This window comes from Spodoptera frugiperda, chromosome 8 (assembly GCF_023101765.2).
Source record: "Spodoptera frugiperda isolate SF20-4 chromosome 8, AGI-APGP_CSIRO_Sfru_2.0, whole genome shotgun sequence".
NCBI classification, from domain to species: domain Eukaryota; kingdom Metazoa; phylum Arthropoda; class Insecta; order Lepidoptera; family Noctuidae; genus Spodoptera; species Spodoptera frugiperda.
In genome coordinates this window covers 7,516,390-7,533,507 of record NC_064219.1, presented here as the reverse complement: position 1 = coordinate 7,533,507, position 17,118 = coordinate 7,516,390, and the positions used below count along the sequence as shown (strand labels likewise).

General features: G+C 38.0%; 1 protein-coding gene and 1 long non-coding RNA gene across 2 annotated transcripts; one reads left to right on the top strand and one right to left on the bottom strand.

Annotated features, from left to right (window-relative positions):
- The first annotated feature begins 15 nt into the window (after positions 1–15).
- On the top strand, positions 16–16,191 carry LOC118275916 (L-threonine ammonia-lyase). The gene is given in 9 exon segments (XM_050695465.1): positions 16–178; positions 431–544; positions 868–938; positions 1,279–1,566; positions 2,566–2,728; positions 6,403–6,558; positions 7,759–7,901; positions 14,453–14,678; positions 15,088–16,191. Coding segments are annotated over 9 exon segments (1,341 nt in total). The 5' UTR covers positions 16–151; the 3' UTR covers positions 15,241–16,191.
- LOC126910947 (uncharacterized) lies at positions 15,718–16,659 on the bottom strand. Its single transcript, XR_007705546.1, has 2 exons — positions 16,507–16,659; positions 15,718–16,474 (listed from the first exon to the last, which is right to left on the bottom strand). It is a non-coding gene; the product is annotated as an uncharacterized LOC126910947 (long non-coding RNA).
- Positions 16,660–17,118: the final 459 nt, after the last annotated feature.

The following is a 17,118-nucleotide window of genomic DNA, read 5'->3' as shown; positions in this document are numbered from 1 at the left end:
TGCAACTAGTCTCAAACTGCAGAAATCTGTTATCAATTCCTACCATGACCAAAATTAAACAAACAACTCATTTTTCTACTGAGCCGCTCCGCAGTCGGTCGAAGTGATTACGTTCATTTAATATTTAAAAAAAATATAAATACCTATCTAAATGGAGCGCTACAGGCTTGAACCCGTAGTAAGTGGCTACTTATTTATTACTGATATGTGCACACCTACTGGCCTAACGTTAATAGATCAGGCATATTCCATCGCGAACATAGTTTCACCTTTAACCCATGTCTTATAATAATTAGTGCCTTTATACGCGATAACGCTTTGAAATAATCATTCCTCCGGAGAGAGCCAAGGGGAATCGAGGCCTAGCGGGTCATTAATTTTAATTATGTTTAGTGTTATTATCGAAAACTAAGTAACAATGGTGTTCCAGACAGTAGAGTACGATCCGATGTGTGATAAGGAGAAGCCACAGAAAATTTCCTTTGAAGATGTATCTGCTGCTGCTTATAGGATCCAGAGCCAGATTGTAAAAACGCCTTGCGTGGTGAGTAATTAAATGTACCTTAGAATGTTAGGTGTGTAAGGGACTGCAGGATCAAAAGTCTATTCTTAAGTTAAATATATTATAGTTAAAAATTAAGGCTTAAGTAGGTACTTAACCCTTAATTTTTCTTATACCTAGGTAATGCAACGACAATTTTAATGTACTCGTTTAAGTTTTTGCCTTCGTAGTTCGATATATAGACAGGTAGATTACCTTCTAGCATTTCTCATCATTTTAACAGGAAGGCGTAATAGTTCTTTTCAAATTAATTTGTTTTCATTTCAAATCCTTATTTTGTCACTAAGCGAGTTAATCTTTTTTAGAAATCCCATATGTCTAACGCATTTGGAATGGACATTTATCTGAAAAACGATTTTCTTCAACACACTGGGAGGTACGTCTAATTAATTATTTCACAAATGATCACGTAATATCGACATTTATTTACTTTTTAAGATAGGGTCATGCATGCCTATAGTCAAAGTCTGGACTGGACGCAATTTGAAACTTCATGCCCACTTAGAATCTCGAATTCGAACTCGTGATACCCCATCTTACTTTGCTCGTGATCGTAATAGAAAACTGGTGATTTAAATCACACTTATTGTCCTCTACCAATGAGAAAGTTTATATTTGTATCAATCATCCTCATATTCTCTTCAAAACCTGAGTCTAATTTGCATTAACTAAAATAGTTCACCTATCTACCTACTAACTACTTTTCCATACTACAGTTTCAAAGAACGTGGTGCACGAAATGCCCTCCTTTTGTTATCAAAGGAGAATAAGACTCGTGGCGTGATTTCTGCATCACTTGGCAACCACTCCCAAGCCCTGAGCTACCATGCCAACAACCTGAACATTCCCGCCACGGTGGTGATGCCCAACGTGGCTCCGATCATGAAGATAGAAAAATGCCGGTCTTATGGGGCCAACGTCATCATCCATGGACATGACATGAAGGAAGCTAAATACCATGCTATGACCCTGGCTAAAGAAAAGTCTCTGATCTACATCAACGGGTTAGTATCCTCGTGATATTCAATGCGTGACTTATTGCGATTAAATATTTCATGGACAGTGCAATTTTTATTAAGTTTTATTGTTTACCTCCTAACAATTAGGTAGGTAATTAGGCATGTTTACGGACTAAATACTTATTTAACTACTAGTTACAAAGAGAGATTTTTGTTTGTTTACGCGTAAACAGCTGAATCAATTAACACACAAACTAATATTTATAAGCAAACTTATTAACAAATTATTTTCTCATTAGGTACTATTTAAGTAGCAGCTAATTAGCTTGGAAAGTACGGGTATTTCAACAAGAACTTTGTTTTTTAAAACAAAATAAAATAAAGAATTTGGTGGAACATGCATAAAATTTTTATTGTATTAAAAAGAGAAAAGTTTGGCAATTATGAATGAAAAATGATATCTGACAAAAGTCCACCACGACCACGCTGACAGATGTTGATTCTTTCATCAAAATTTTTAATGACTTTCCTAACAATCAGAACTCCAGACCACATAGCACACCACACAGTGACACGTTGAGCATGCAAAGGCTTCTCAATAATGGCCAAATGCGGCAATTTTGCTTATTGACATACCCTGACAAATGAAAATGTGCTTCGTCTGAAAAAATGATTTTTTGAGAAAAACCAGCAGGTTGTTCTGAGCAAATCTACGGCGATTTGAATGGTCGGTCAGCTTCAATTCCTGCACCAGTTGAATCTTGTAAGGCTTCAAAGCCAAATCCTTCTGTAAAATTCGCGATCTCAGACGATTATGTTGCCCGAAAATATCACGAATTTTACGAAATGTTACTTTAAAAGAACGACAATTTTCATAGTGAATTTGAATTATTTTAATGCAATTTTTGAGCGAAATTGAATTTACTTATTATTATAATAAGTTTATTTCAGACTTTACACGATATGTCCATATATGTATTTGTTAGTAATGGTGTGTTAGTAAAATTAATGCTTATATTATATTTAATTTGTTTGTTTGTGTAGCTATGACCACCCGCACATAATGGCGGGCCAAGGCACGGTGGGGCTGGAGATCATAGAGCAGGTGCCCGACGTGGACGCCGTGATAGTGCCCGTGGGGGGAGGGGGGCTGCTGGCGGGCGTCGCCACCGCCATCAAACATCTTAAGCCTCACGTTCTTATTTACGTAAGTTTATCTTTACAGGAGCTATATTTTTAGGGTTCCGTAGCCAAATGGCAAAAAACGGAACCCTTATAGATTCGTCATGTCTGTCTGTTGTAACTTTCGTGAGACATACTAAATTAATTAATTTTCGTATAATAGTTAAACATAATAATTAATTGACAGGAGCTAATTCATTAGGAACATTGAAATGAATTTTAGTGCAAACTATGTTGTCCAACTAATGAGGAGAAATAGCTCCCATACGAAGAGGGGATGGGCCACTCAGCCCGTTAAAAAGTAACCGAGTTACTTTTTGTTATTGTTCTGTGTCTGATTCTTGAGTTTTTCTATTTATAAAATATTCTAGAGGTATATAATTTTAATAATTCTACTATTTCGGTCGTCTATTACGAAATTGTATAATACCAATATTATACTGTACAGACAGACTTTTTCTTAATGCAAATTCTGCCAATTCACTGTTCAATTTTGAATGTTTAAGTCTTCGCAACGAGTCAAAGACGAATTTAATAACGTTCCTTCCGCTTTCCGAGGCTTGAGAAGTTTCAGTCGGCCGTGAGATCATTACCGGTCAGATGTCACGGACAGTCACGGACTGGCGCGACTGTTTACGATCGATAGGCGTGGCCCGTAGTCTCACGATCCACGGGCTATGTATGTTATGTTTGACGTCATCTATGTATTGATGACGTATATGCGTGTAGGTGGGTACTTGACATAATTTGACGCAAGGATGAGAAACTTGCAACATTGCCGGTTCTCTAAAATGTGCTTAACCTAAATTGTCTTATTTAATTACTCTAGGTAGACCTCTACATTGATCGTAGGTAATATTGATAGTTATAGAGTTTATTTTTATGAAGAGCACTAAGTTACAGTTACTTACATAAGTATACTAACGAAACATAAGTATACTAACTAAATGAGAACATTTTACCGGAAAACCTTTCGTAAACTTGTGTTAACATTCGCTATTAGATTATTAGGTCTTATACTAATTAAATGAAAACATAAATAGGCGACTGGTACCTACTGCATACAATAATGAAGCCTTTCACTGATGACATAGAGTTCATAACTATTTATTATAGGTAGATATCGGTTGCACTTGATACAAAAGGTTATCTAGACTGATGTGTGTATAAACTTCGATCTGTTTACATGAATGATCCAATGTTGATGTTCTGACGCCATATCTATGAATGTCTAGGAATTGACGAGCTCACAATGTGATCAGTCATTCGATTACATAATCATAGGTCCCTAAGAGCATCAGACTAAGAATTGTCTAAACAATCAGCTACAGAACTGAGATGAGTTTGTCCTATTTATTTAGCTATACCTATATACAAAGAGTCTTCTACCTATATTGATGTAAAATGGTTAATGTTACTAAACCCGTTGTATGCTGGAGTGCAGATCTGTGCGAGACACAATGTGTATTCTATTGTTGTCGCATATACCCACAGACGAAACGAACGGTTAAATACATAATACCAACCTGTTTAGCTGAAAAGCTTTTAACTTCAATTATTTTAAGAATCTATTCTAACGATATGCGATTGATAGCTACGGTAGTTTATTCAAAAATACCGCCCATTGTTTTACTTATTATTCTGTGCATTCTGTGCCATTGTTAAGTCCTTGAAGAAACAACCGCAAAAGAAATGCACACCCAACAGTCAAAGTCCTAGGTTCAGTATCAATATCACTGACTTATAATTTACACTTTGGCTGAAGACTCATACCTAACGCAGGTTTGGTAGTTTTGGTAATAAATAAAGTATGAGATATAGCTCAAGCACGAGTCACCAGTTCACCACGGATCAGTAACCGAGGCGAAATATCTAGAGGTCACTGTTTTATCATCATGGTGGATAATACTCGGGTGATTTGATAATAAACTATATCAACTCAAATACGACTAATTAGTGTTTATTTCGTCAGATTTTTAGATACCATGTTAGCACAAATTGACTGAGTAGCTAATTAGTTAGGGCTCTGGAGTTTGGAGCTGGGTTTTGTCAAGGATCCGGAGATCCCTCATAGGTTTCTGTTTACCACTGAAGCACTTTTAGTGTGTGTAGAATCCCACACTCTAGTCTTTTACAAATATAGGTAGATTAGGCACAAATGGATTTGTGACCGAGCATAATTAGTTGTATTGGTAAACGCAATAACAACTGTGAAATATAGATTTATTTATTAAGTAGGTAGGTAAAGTTGAATCACAGTTTATTACTAAGCCGGAACATCAATACTGTAGGTAGTCCGTTGTTGTCTCGACACGTTTTTTATATTTAAACCTATTTAAAACGATGCCAAAGGTCTCAGATAAACAAACATTGACACATCCATTTTGTTATCACGTAAGTACTTTGGCTTATTTTGTAATTAGTTGGTCTTCTCGTCTCGTTACTATTATTAGGAAAACAGAATCTCGGATCAGTAGTTTGCTAACCTATTTTTAGAATCGTACAATTTTATTACCTATTATAAGTATAGATTTGATAATAAATGAAAAAGGAATCGGATAACTGAGTAGCTTTAGCACAAGCTAAGCTGTGACTTAAGACTTTAAGCCCAACAAATTAATTTAGGATAGGTTTAAAAAATACATGATGATATATAATTATTGTTATACTGTAGGTAGTAAAAGTATTTACAAAATATATTTTTTGAGGAGGGAAAATCATCCAATTACTTCTCTCACCCTGGGCGAGGCAAGAGGAAGTGTCAGGCTCTTACAAAAAACCACCCCGTTCCCATTCCTGCTTTTCGCGTACATATTGGATTTGAAACTTCACACTTAGCCATCACGTCTGGGTCAGATTAATCATCAGGCTGTATCCGTCCACAGCCGTAGACAACATACAGCCGATGACAATCAATTAAGGATTACAATCAAGTAACAAGGAGATGGTACTTGTCTGGACTGAGTGGGTACTTGGGTAGCATCACTACCTCTCACAATTTCCCTAGTCACATCATTACATAATGGAACTTTCATTCATGTTACCGTTCGTCGTCCTTCAAGCCTCGACAAATGTTTTTAATGTGACGCAAAAAGGTTATCTGGTAACTCGAACTCGAATTACAAACATCATAATATGCGCCTCTTTTGTCAAGAAAACATACGAGCGTCTCTCAAGTGCGCAACTTTCCGCATAGCTTGGGATTGTTTTAATAACAAAACGCTGTAAATTGTACTGATATTGGTTCATTAAATATTAAAAATATAATTTTAGAAGTCAGTAAATAAACGCAATTTAATTTATATGTTATCGGCTTACTCACGTAACTTTTTGACGAGGAACTCGACTAGTTTCAAGCCCTGTTAGAAGCTCATATTTATGAGTTACGTGAGTAAGCTCATAATATAATAATTAATTTAGTATGTCTCATGAAAATTACAATAAAACGCAAGCAGAATTTGCCACCAAATGTGTAGATTGTGTAGGATACTATAACTAGAACAGACTCTAAATATACCAGTCACAAACTGTTTATCCCTTAAAAATTATTATCATCAAATATTTTGAAAACTTTTACGGTACCTATCCACGAATTGGTTAAATATCAACCTTTTTTTTTGTACTTCGTTAATATAGGCTGTAAGCTGGAAGTTCCATATTTAAACCTACTTAATAATTATATGTACCTATTTGACACAGGGTGCGGAGACGGAGAAGTGCCCGAGCATGGAGAATGCCATCAAGCACGACGAGCCAGTCTCCGTGGAGATCAGGTCCACTCTAGCAGACGGTCTGGCGGTGCCCACAGTCGGGTACAACGCCTTCGCCACCGTCAAGGATTGCGTCGACAGAATGGTACCATTTTTTTTTAACGTGTGGAAATCCTCATGGATACCTTTTGTCTTACGATGTACGCCAGACAGCAGGTTACGTCGGACTTTTACCGACTAAAACCACACACTCCTTCCCTGAAAACAAGAGGGTCACTGAGTACTCGAGTGAACGAACTTGCCAGTGATACTCATTTCATTGTTACCACGTCCTATCTTTCGATGTTAAATTCTACGGCGATTCGTACCACGCCGCCTTTGTCTCCGAGTTGGGTCCATCCTTTCTCCGACAGAATGGTACCTAAGCACTTATAGAATTGTCCTAAAGATAAATAGATACTGAAAAAAAAATCTACCGTGGGAATATTTTTTCTTTCTTATTTTTTTATGTTATAAGCCGGTAACCGAGCATACGGATCACCTGATGGTAAGCAATCACCACCGCCCATGGACACCCGAAACACCAGTGGCGTTATAAGTGCGTTGCCGGCCTTTTGGGGGTTAGGAATTAACTGTGCCGGTTGTAACTTAGGTATAGTTTCGCATGTTCGATTTCCATGCAGAACAATTATGTATTTGTGTGTTATACAAATAGATAATTGTATAAAATCCTAAGTAGGTTACCTCTAAAGATAGTGTAGTTAGTTGTTTTTGTCTTTATTTGTTTTATTTTCTGGGTGTGTCAATTCCGCAATTGTAAAAAATCTTTATCAATCGGTTCACGCACGTCACTGTTTTCGCAAATAACTCTTTAGGTACTATACTACTGAAGAACGTCACTACCGGTCTATAAAAACTACGTCAATGAGTTAAAACAAGATTTTTTCTTTGATTTTGTTTATAAACATTACTATTGGTATTGATTCGAAATATAGATATTGTATAAACATTTGTATTTACAGTTTAAGTTCATTGATTCCAATTTGAAACGGCTCATGATTGCTACTCAAAGATGAGGCATGTCGTACTCTACCTTATATCAATGCTATATAGGTGGTCCCTGGAAGTATGGATCAAATCGTGCAAGGTCATAGAGGAGGCCATTCCCTAAGTTTTTGCTCGGAATACACGAGTCCAATTTTAACGGATGAAAAGTTATATCCGTTTTTAATTTACCAACATGCTCAAAGAACCGAAAATTTACACATAAACCGCCGATAATTTTTTGTGAAAAAAATTATCGTATGTTGTAATGTTAATTTTATTTTTAAACTTTGTCCAAGAGTAGACCTTTCTTGTCAACGAGGACTGGATAGCTCGGGCCATCCTGCGGCTGATTGAGCAGGAGAAGTACGTGGTGGAGGGTGGGGGGGCAGTCGGAGTGGCAGCCATCATGGCGGGGCTCGTGCCAGAACTCAGCGGGAAAAAGTTGGTACCCTTGTAGCTCATAATACTTATTTCACTTGTTCTTCAGGATACTAATGCCCGAATACTCAAACGCTACTCAATTTTAAGACGCTCTCAAATGTAGTTCTGTCACTATAAATTCTTTTTTAAATGACGAGAGATAGCACGATATTTAAGTACAACTTAAAATTGAGTAGCATTTTAGTATTCGGGCGTAAATCTGTCATGTGACTTTAATTAGTGATTTTCAAAATAAGTCCTGTAAACTACGAGAAGTACTTTTTTAGTTATGTTCGTCACAAAAGATATGCTATAAGGGTTAAGCTAAAATATAAGATAAGATATGCTATAAGGGTTAAAAAAAAAAAAAAAAAAAAAAAAAAAAAAATACCCGCTGTGTGAAGACGCGTTTTTGAGTGCTCCGCTAATTTTATTCGTGAAAAATACTTAAAACAAGTTTCAATAGACTAAAACAAGTAACTAACTATTGCAATAACAGTGTTAAGTTGGAATGTACAAACAGTAAACTCTAAATAAACTTAAGTGAAAGTGAACAAAATACCCAAATTCAAATTGGCGTCACAAAAAACGTTGTGATTTGAAATTAACTCTAAGTGATTATCAGTGTTAAATTAACGTGTAAGCTACCGGGCTGCTATAACATCCTAGTCGCAGTGTCGGCCGCGCGGCTCCGCACACACGCAGCGATATAAATTTTGTTAATACCTTCTTCTTGAAAAAACTATGGCCAACAAGTGCAGCGCTTGTTGTTCAACTATAATGGATGCATACTTCATGGAATGCTCTAATAATATGTGCATGAAAAGGTATGACATAAAATGTCTTAATATTGCGTCTGGCGCTTTTAAAGCTTATACCCTAGCATATAAAAAGAAGTGGGTATGCCCGGATTGCATTTGTCTAAAGCCAAAGAGTGGAAACATGGAAACGCCCGTGAGAACTGATACAGCGGATTTCAATATTACTACCACACCGCTGAATAATGTAAACATCCACCGCGGTAGTCGGGCTGAGTTCTCCCCTGTTATGATGGATAAGGATGTGGATGCTGCATTACTTGTTGAACTAAGGCAGTTTCGTTCAGACATTATCACTCGTTTGGATAGCCAGGCAAAGGCAATTACGCAATTGCAACATCAGTTTTTACAGACCAAAACTGACCTAGATAGTCTTGTAAAAGTTATAAAGGTCATTGAAAGCAGAGTAACTCAGACTCAGAACTACAAATCCCAGGAGCCAATAGCAGAAGCGGTAACTAAGAGCTCACCTACTACATTTGCTGAAGCTGTGACCCAAAACACTTCACCTAACATTCTACCCACCAACGTCGCAAGTAACCAGTATTCCGACAAAACGCAAAAGGTAAATAAACGTGTGGCCACGAAATCCGCTAGATCGCCCGTTCAATTAAACATTACTGATACAGTACCAATCATGTATCCTTCGAAAAATGTGGACGACGGGGCAAATAACCAAACTGGCTGGACCACCGTGCGAAACAAGAAATTCAGCCGTGTACCTAAGGACGTCACCGTTGGAAATAATACTGAGATAAAGACAATACTCGCCACAGAACGGAAAAAACACCTACACGTATGGCGACTGCATCCTGCAACCACGGTGGAAGCTATGACTAACCATGTTAAAAGTATTTGTGGCCAAGATGTTGTTTTGAAGGTAGAGAAAATTAAGCATAAAACAGAAAGAGACTATTCTTCATTTATAATAGGAGTACCAGAGCAAATGTATAGCGAGTTAAATAAAGCAGAGGTTTGGCCGGTTAAAGCGGAATTTAAGGAGTGGATTTGGTTTCGTGGATATACCAAAGATACGTACAACGAGCAACAATGATATAGAAATATATTATCAGAATGTTAGGGGTCTTCGTACAAAATTAGAAGTCTTCAGGAACAATATAACATCATTTGATTCCGACTTATACGCTATTACTGAATCTGGCTGCAACGAGTCCATTCAAGATGCTGAAATTGTCCCTCAAGGATATAAGATATTACGTTGTGATCGGATGGATGGGCGTAAGCAAGGCGGCGCGCTTCTCGTGGCCACACACCGGTTCGAGCTGCGACAGGTACATGTCTCGGACGCATTGATAAACACCTGCGTGTTTGAAATGGTTTGCGCCACTGTCCATTTAAATAATAGATTTTTATTTGTATGTTGTGTAGTTTATATCCCACCGGCGAGTTCTGAACATGATTACATGATTTTGTTTAGGTTAATAGAAAATATGTGTGATAGATATAAGCAAGTTATTGTTATTGGAGATTTTAATTTACATTCTTGTCCGGCGGGTATTAGTAATTATTATGAATATTTTGTATCATATTGCGAGTTCACCCAAAGTAACAAGGTACCCAATATATTAGGGCGTCAACTGGATTTGGTTCTGAGTACGGGTTTTAGCGCGGAGGTGTCGGTGGTGGAAGCGCGGGACGCGATCGTGCCCGTCGACGTGCAGCACCCGCCGCTCGCGGCGACCGTGCGCCCCGCGCCCGCATTCCCTGCCCCTGCGTCCCCTGGCCCAGCGGCGGCGTCTTGCTCGCGAGCCGCCGAAGCTGGTACTGAGCGCGGACCGCAGTGGAACTTTTATAAAGCCGATTATCAATCATTATATTCGATGCTTGTTTCTACTGATTGGAGTTCAATGTATCAGATGCAAGACTTGGAGGAAAGTTTAAATATTTTTTATGACATATTAAATAATATTTTAGACAAATGTGTACCTAGGAGAAAATTTAACCGGGAAAATTCCAGGTACGTGTATCCTGAATGGTATACAGGGGAGATCATAAAAAACATTAAAATTAAAGCTAACCTCCACAAAAAGTATAAAAAATCAAAGCGCGATTGCGATTACAATGAATACTCCAAGTGTAGGGCCCGGGTTAAAAAGTTAATACAAACAGCACATACAGAACACAAAAATAAAATTCAAAACAGATTCGCTAAAGACCCTAAGTCATTCTGGCAATATATAGCTTCAAGAAAGTCTAGAATTAATCGGCAAAGTATAATAAAAGATGGTCGTAATCTTACAGATGAACAATGTGTTATCGAGTTCGCAACTTTTTTGAGTCGGTGTACAACCGGGAACCGCCGCAACTGGACGCGCAGGCGGCGGCGGCGAGTGGCGGGGCCACTAGTGCGCGTGTACACATTGAGGCCTTGACTCTAAAAGACGTGCAGACAGCGCTGATGAACCTTAAGCCAAAGCGTTCATCTGGCCCTGACGGGATACCAGCATTCCTCTTCAGGGATTGTGCCAGAGTTCTACTAAGACCGCTGCATCACGTCTTCAATATCTGCCTACAGCAGTCGACGTTTCCAGCTCGGTGGAAGACCACGCGAGTCGTTCCAGTGCCTAAGGGTAAGTCGGGTCCGGCTGTCAGCGGGTACAGACCAGTGGCGGTGCTGTCGACACCGGCAAAAGTATTTGAATCCGCAATTCAAAGCTGCCTACAAGGACAGGTACAAGCGCAGCTATCGGATGCACAGCACGGCTTTAGGCCCGGACGCAGCACTGCCACCAATCTGCTTAACTTCATGGCACAGGTTGTACCGGCGATAGATGCTGGCGGGCAGGTGGACGCGGCATACTTTGATTTTAAAAAGGCATTCGACACCGTGGACAACGATGTCTTACTGGAAAGGCTAGCAGACGTGGGATGTACGCCGCGCTTATTAAAATTTTTTGTCAGCTATATGCGGGACCGTCGGCAGTATGTTGATTACAATGGGCACGTGTCTGAGCCGTACTACACCAGATCTGGGGTGAGTCAGGGTAGTAATTTGGGGCCTCTGGAATTCATCATAATGATTAACAGCTTACCGGGGGTAGTAAGACATGCTACATGTTTATTGTTTGCAGATGACCTCAAGTTGCTGCTCGAAGTTAGGGATCAGTCTGACTGTGAGCGACTTCAGGGTGACATAGATAGAGTGGTGAAGTGGAGCCATGACAATGGGCTGTGCTTCAATGTGTCAAAATGTGCGACAATATCTTTTACTCGTGCGCGGAATCCTATCTGCTATGAGTACAGGGCCGAGGCGACAGCATTACAGCGAGTTACACAAGTACGTGACCTAGGAGTACATCTTACTTCAGATCTCACGTTTCGCGAACATATCTTAAAGATATGCAAAAAGGCGTACAGAAACCTCGGCTTTGTACTTAGGCAGTCGCAGGGGTTCACTAACATCACGGCAATTAGGGTATTGTACGATGCACTAGTCAGGAGTCACTTGGAGTATGCCGGTGTTATATGGGCTCCACACGAAGCCAAGTACTCTGTCATGCTGGAGCGCGTGCAGAACAAGTTCGCACGCCACTTGTACTGGAGACTGTATGGGGTATACCCGTTATACCCGTTGATGTACCCCACGCTTTTTGTACTGGGTATGGTGTCGTACAATGAATTAGGGGTACGGCGACGGTTCGCACTGGTCGTCTACCTAATTAAAATACTCAACGGCAAGCAACACAACCCCGGAGTACTGCAGCTATTGAGTTTTTCTGTTCCGGACCGCTATGTGTGGAGGCGCCGGCGTCCGCCGCTGCTGGTCGTCCCGGCTGCCAGGACCAACCTTCTGGCCAAAACGCCTCTCACGCGAGCGATCCGTACGATTAACCAAGTCCAGAATACAATAGATATATTTGCGTGTCAGTTCAGTGAACTCGCCAGGATTATTTTATATGTAATATGTTATAGTAGTAGTATATAGCGGTAAGTGAACAATATTTTTGACTTTCTGTAATATTGTGTATACATTTTTGACATTTTTTGGACTTATATAATTTGACATTAGATATTTATATTTTTTGACATTTTATGTGTTTGTATAATTATGTATGACATCCACTTGACATATACTTGACATATATTTTTTCTTAATTTTTGTATTTCTCATGTTTTTTTTTTACTCAAACGAATTAATTGTTAGCATATAAGTGTTTTGGTTTTTACTGTCAGCTTGTATTGTTTTTTGAATAAATAAATAAATAAAATAAATAAATAAATATTATGTGAAGTGCCATACAGTATTGTTATTGTTAAATTATTATTATTGTGTTTAAGTTAATAGTGTATAAGTTATTAAATTTGTTTATGTTAAAGTTAATATTAAGGAAAAGGCTTCGCTAACGCATTAGGTGATAATTATTTCCTGTAATGTTAGTTATAAGAGTTTGAAATAAATAAATAAATAAATAAATAAAATACTTTCTTATAGTGCATTGCCACCGCAGTCTTTTCGAAAACAAATCAATTGATGATAGCTACATCAAAGATGATGACATGTTTACGGGAAGACTCAATGCAATCGGTATGTCCGATCTATCCAAAATGCTATTCTAAGTAAGGTAACCTAACCAAATAAGGCCTACCTTATTTTTATTACCGCCTAGCTCGTAGGTTTAAAATGACAATGGGCTGATAATTTCAAAATCTTATATTTATTTATTAAACTTTGTAATAATGGAATCAAAATGGCTTTAGAAACAAAATTTACAATTTTATAAACACAAATAACTAAAGTGTCACTTTGGCCTTATTAGGAACCCTATGTCTTAATAAGGCCTCAATAAAAACTAGTAAGTATTCAACTTCTTAATTATAACAAAACTTTGTCAATGCTTATAACAAATGTAATGAGATCTTATTAATAAATTTTTGTCATTATACATCAGGCTAAACGAGTTTCTCATCATGTAATACCCAAGTAACATCTTTGAAGTCATCGGCACCCCAGCATCAGTCAAACGAATGAGAATAACTTCTTGTTCTGTAGCCAATTTAGCGACCGACCTAGCTTTCGTGTAGTGGAAATCACTCTTTAGATGATGCGTACTTCTTTGGATGTTATATCTGGCTGCAGCAGCCTACCGGGTAAAACAGGGTGTATAAAATTCGAAGGGTGAATAGATACTATGAAGAATTTCCCGATATCCATTCACCCCTTTTCTGTATCTATTCACCCCGTTTACCCCTTTCTACCATTTTAACAGCGTTTTCCATCTTTTGCAAAATCCATTGGCTTTCTTTTTGACAGAAGCTGGTGATCCGTTTTCTTTGAAATTACTGAAAAACAACTATGCCGTAATAAGGCCTACACGTTTTTTTTGTAGGCTTTATTAGGGCATGGCACATAGGTAAACAAAACAACGATTATATAAAATACACTGATATTATAGCTATTTCACTAATGTGAGGAGATGGCTAAATGTATAATTGTCATACAGACAAAACACGGCACGTCGTATACTGATAAATATAAAAATACTAACAGTTTACGCTACTCGAATTTTATAAAAACTAAAGTGAGCTGCACGTCGTGATTGTTTTCGTCTGTAGGTTCCAACATAATTGCGGCACGGGTTGCTTCTGTGCTCAAATTAGTTAAGTAATGTGCATGCACACTTCTACAAACTTTGGCGACCATTTGACATCGGGAAGAGGGAAATTTTCAAAATAGGCTTTATTGGGGCATAGGCCTTATTTGGTTAGGGTACTATACTTATCTTTATATTTCAGGGTTGTATGCATTCTCTCAGGAGGTAACATAGACACGACTATCCTGGGCCGGTGTCTGGAGCGCGGGCTGGCTGCAGAGCAACGCCTGGTGAAGTTCAAAGTGACGGTGAGCGACCGGCCCGGCGGCATCGCAGAGCTGTGCAAGCTCATCTCCTGTACCGGAGTCTCCATCAAGGACATCATACAGGAACGCGCCTGGGTACATGGCGATATCTTCAGCGTGCGGGTAAACTTACTTGTAAAATATTCTGTACTAGCGCCAAGCTACCAATAGACTGTGAACTTTATTGCAAAATCATAAGGTTCGAAAGCTCTTTGGTAGATATCACTACATAGTATAAAACAAAGTCGCTTACTCTGTCCCTATGTATGTCCCTTTGTATGCTAAAATCTTTAAACCTACGCAACGGATTTTGATGCGGTTCTTTTTAATAGATAGAGTGATTCAAGAGGAAGGCTTAGATGTATAATACAATTGCATCACCGTAGCAAACCGACCAATGCGAAGCTGGGGCGAGTTGCTAGATAAATATAGTTTGTAGATTGATTTGTGACTAGATGAGTAGTTCACAACGATATTGTAACTATTCTAATTTGAAGCCATAATAGTACTTATCTGTATTATGTTGTTAAAGGTGAAAGTCGTGTGTGAAACTCGTGGACCGGAACACTTGGAGGAGTTGCGCGGAGTGATAGCGACCACTTACAGGGAATGGGACTTCGCAGGCGAATACGATGCCTACCCGCGCCGTAACAGCACAGAATCCCTGGACGACGTCTCTCATTAACTTGCTTGCAATATATGTACCAATTAATGCATAAAGTTTTCCTATAAAATACTTGTGGGTACATAACTTATACTAATATTGTAAAAACGAGATTTATTTAGGCATTCTTTAGTTCTGGTTGCGTGCGACTCTGAAACTAAACAAGTAATTTGAAAAATTATTTCACCACTAGAAAGTTATATGACATGAAAAATTATATGTATTACTTATACAATTACTTACTTTATAACAATTCTATGTCCTAATATGATGTTTAAAAGTAAGCGTGTGTCGTACTTTTTACCGACTTAAAGAGGAGAAGGAGGTTATGTTCGGATGTTTGTTTTACGAGTATATGATTACTTTATGTTGAACAATGATCATATCATACCATTTTTTACAAATGTATAAAAGTGTTACATACCCACTATTCTTTTAAAATGTTCTAAATGTCCACATATTTGCCTGATAGTCAATATAACGTCTTCCAACATTATGTTTTTTTTTTTGTTTTTTAGGAAGTTTTATTGACACGTCACGCCACCATGTAAACTGTTGTCCGATATTTAATTGTATCGCTCAATAACTCGGGCAATCAAAGTATGACCAAGAACACTCTACTGCAGGGGTGGCCAATTTGATTAGACATAAGATCTACTGTTTACTAACGAAACCCTGTGCGATCTACCACTAACATACTTTTTGAAATATTAAATGATACAGCATAGTAGTGTTACGTTGCGCAATATGGACTATTTATTTATATTTTTTGCCTAGCCTCGATCGACTGGACTAATGGTCGCGATCGACCGGTTGGCCACCCCTGCTCTACTGTCATCTCATCTCGTCGCATATCACTAATATGTTATTACGTTTTCATATTCACACAAGTAGTATGTAAGGTATTTTATGAATCTGTGATAGGATAACATAATATTGTACCTAATAAATAACATTAATGAACTAATAAAAGTATTTTATTTGTTTATTTACCTACAAATTTTATTTCAATTAAAAATAGAATAGAATCAACTGTTTACTAGGTTTATTATTTTATGTACGATTTTTCGGTTAAAGGTCTTTAATGTTGGACATTTGTAATAATTAAGCTTAATAGCGCTTTTTTCAAGATTTTTTATTTTTAATTTTATTTTATGTAATTACCTATAACACTACAAAATTGATGTGTTATAAAAAAAGTAATAGTTACGGTCTACGCGCTACGAACTACGCGCTACGAACTACGCGCTACGAACTACGCGCTACGAACTACGCGCTACGAACTACCTACGCGCTACAGCTGTAGTATTTCGCCGCAACTTAAATTGTACTAGATCCACGTATTTCTGAGTTCTATGTCAGGCAAAGCAAGCGCTTTGCCCAAGATTAATTGTCACCCTCCGTGTGACAATTAATCTTAACCTTGTCTAGTTCGAAATAGACACAGCTTTAAGACTTCGCTCAGGACTCATTCCGACCAATAACAATAGTTTTGCGTATATTATGGGTAAAGTCGAGTCACCTAACTGTTCAGTATGCAATGTAGTAGAAGATGTGCACTATATTCTATCGGAGTGTGTTCGGGGCGAAGTTGAAAGAAAACTGATTTTTCCTACATCTAATTATGACGTTGGTAAATATAACAGTGTTTTGTCTCTCCCATTATCGGACAAAGCAAGAAAATTGTACCTACTAGCAAAAAATACATTTGTTAATAGACATTAAGTTCTTTTATGTTAATGTTAATGTGTGTATTATGTTAATGTGAGGGTGACATAATCACTGTATGATTAACCCCTCTAATTAATTTAATAAAGATAAAAAAAAACTAGTCTAGTTCTTATTGTCCTTTTTCATACACGACCTTTATTATTGATGTGTTTAAAAAACGAAATAAAA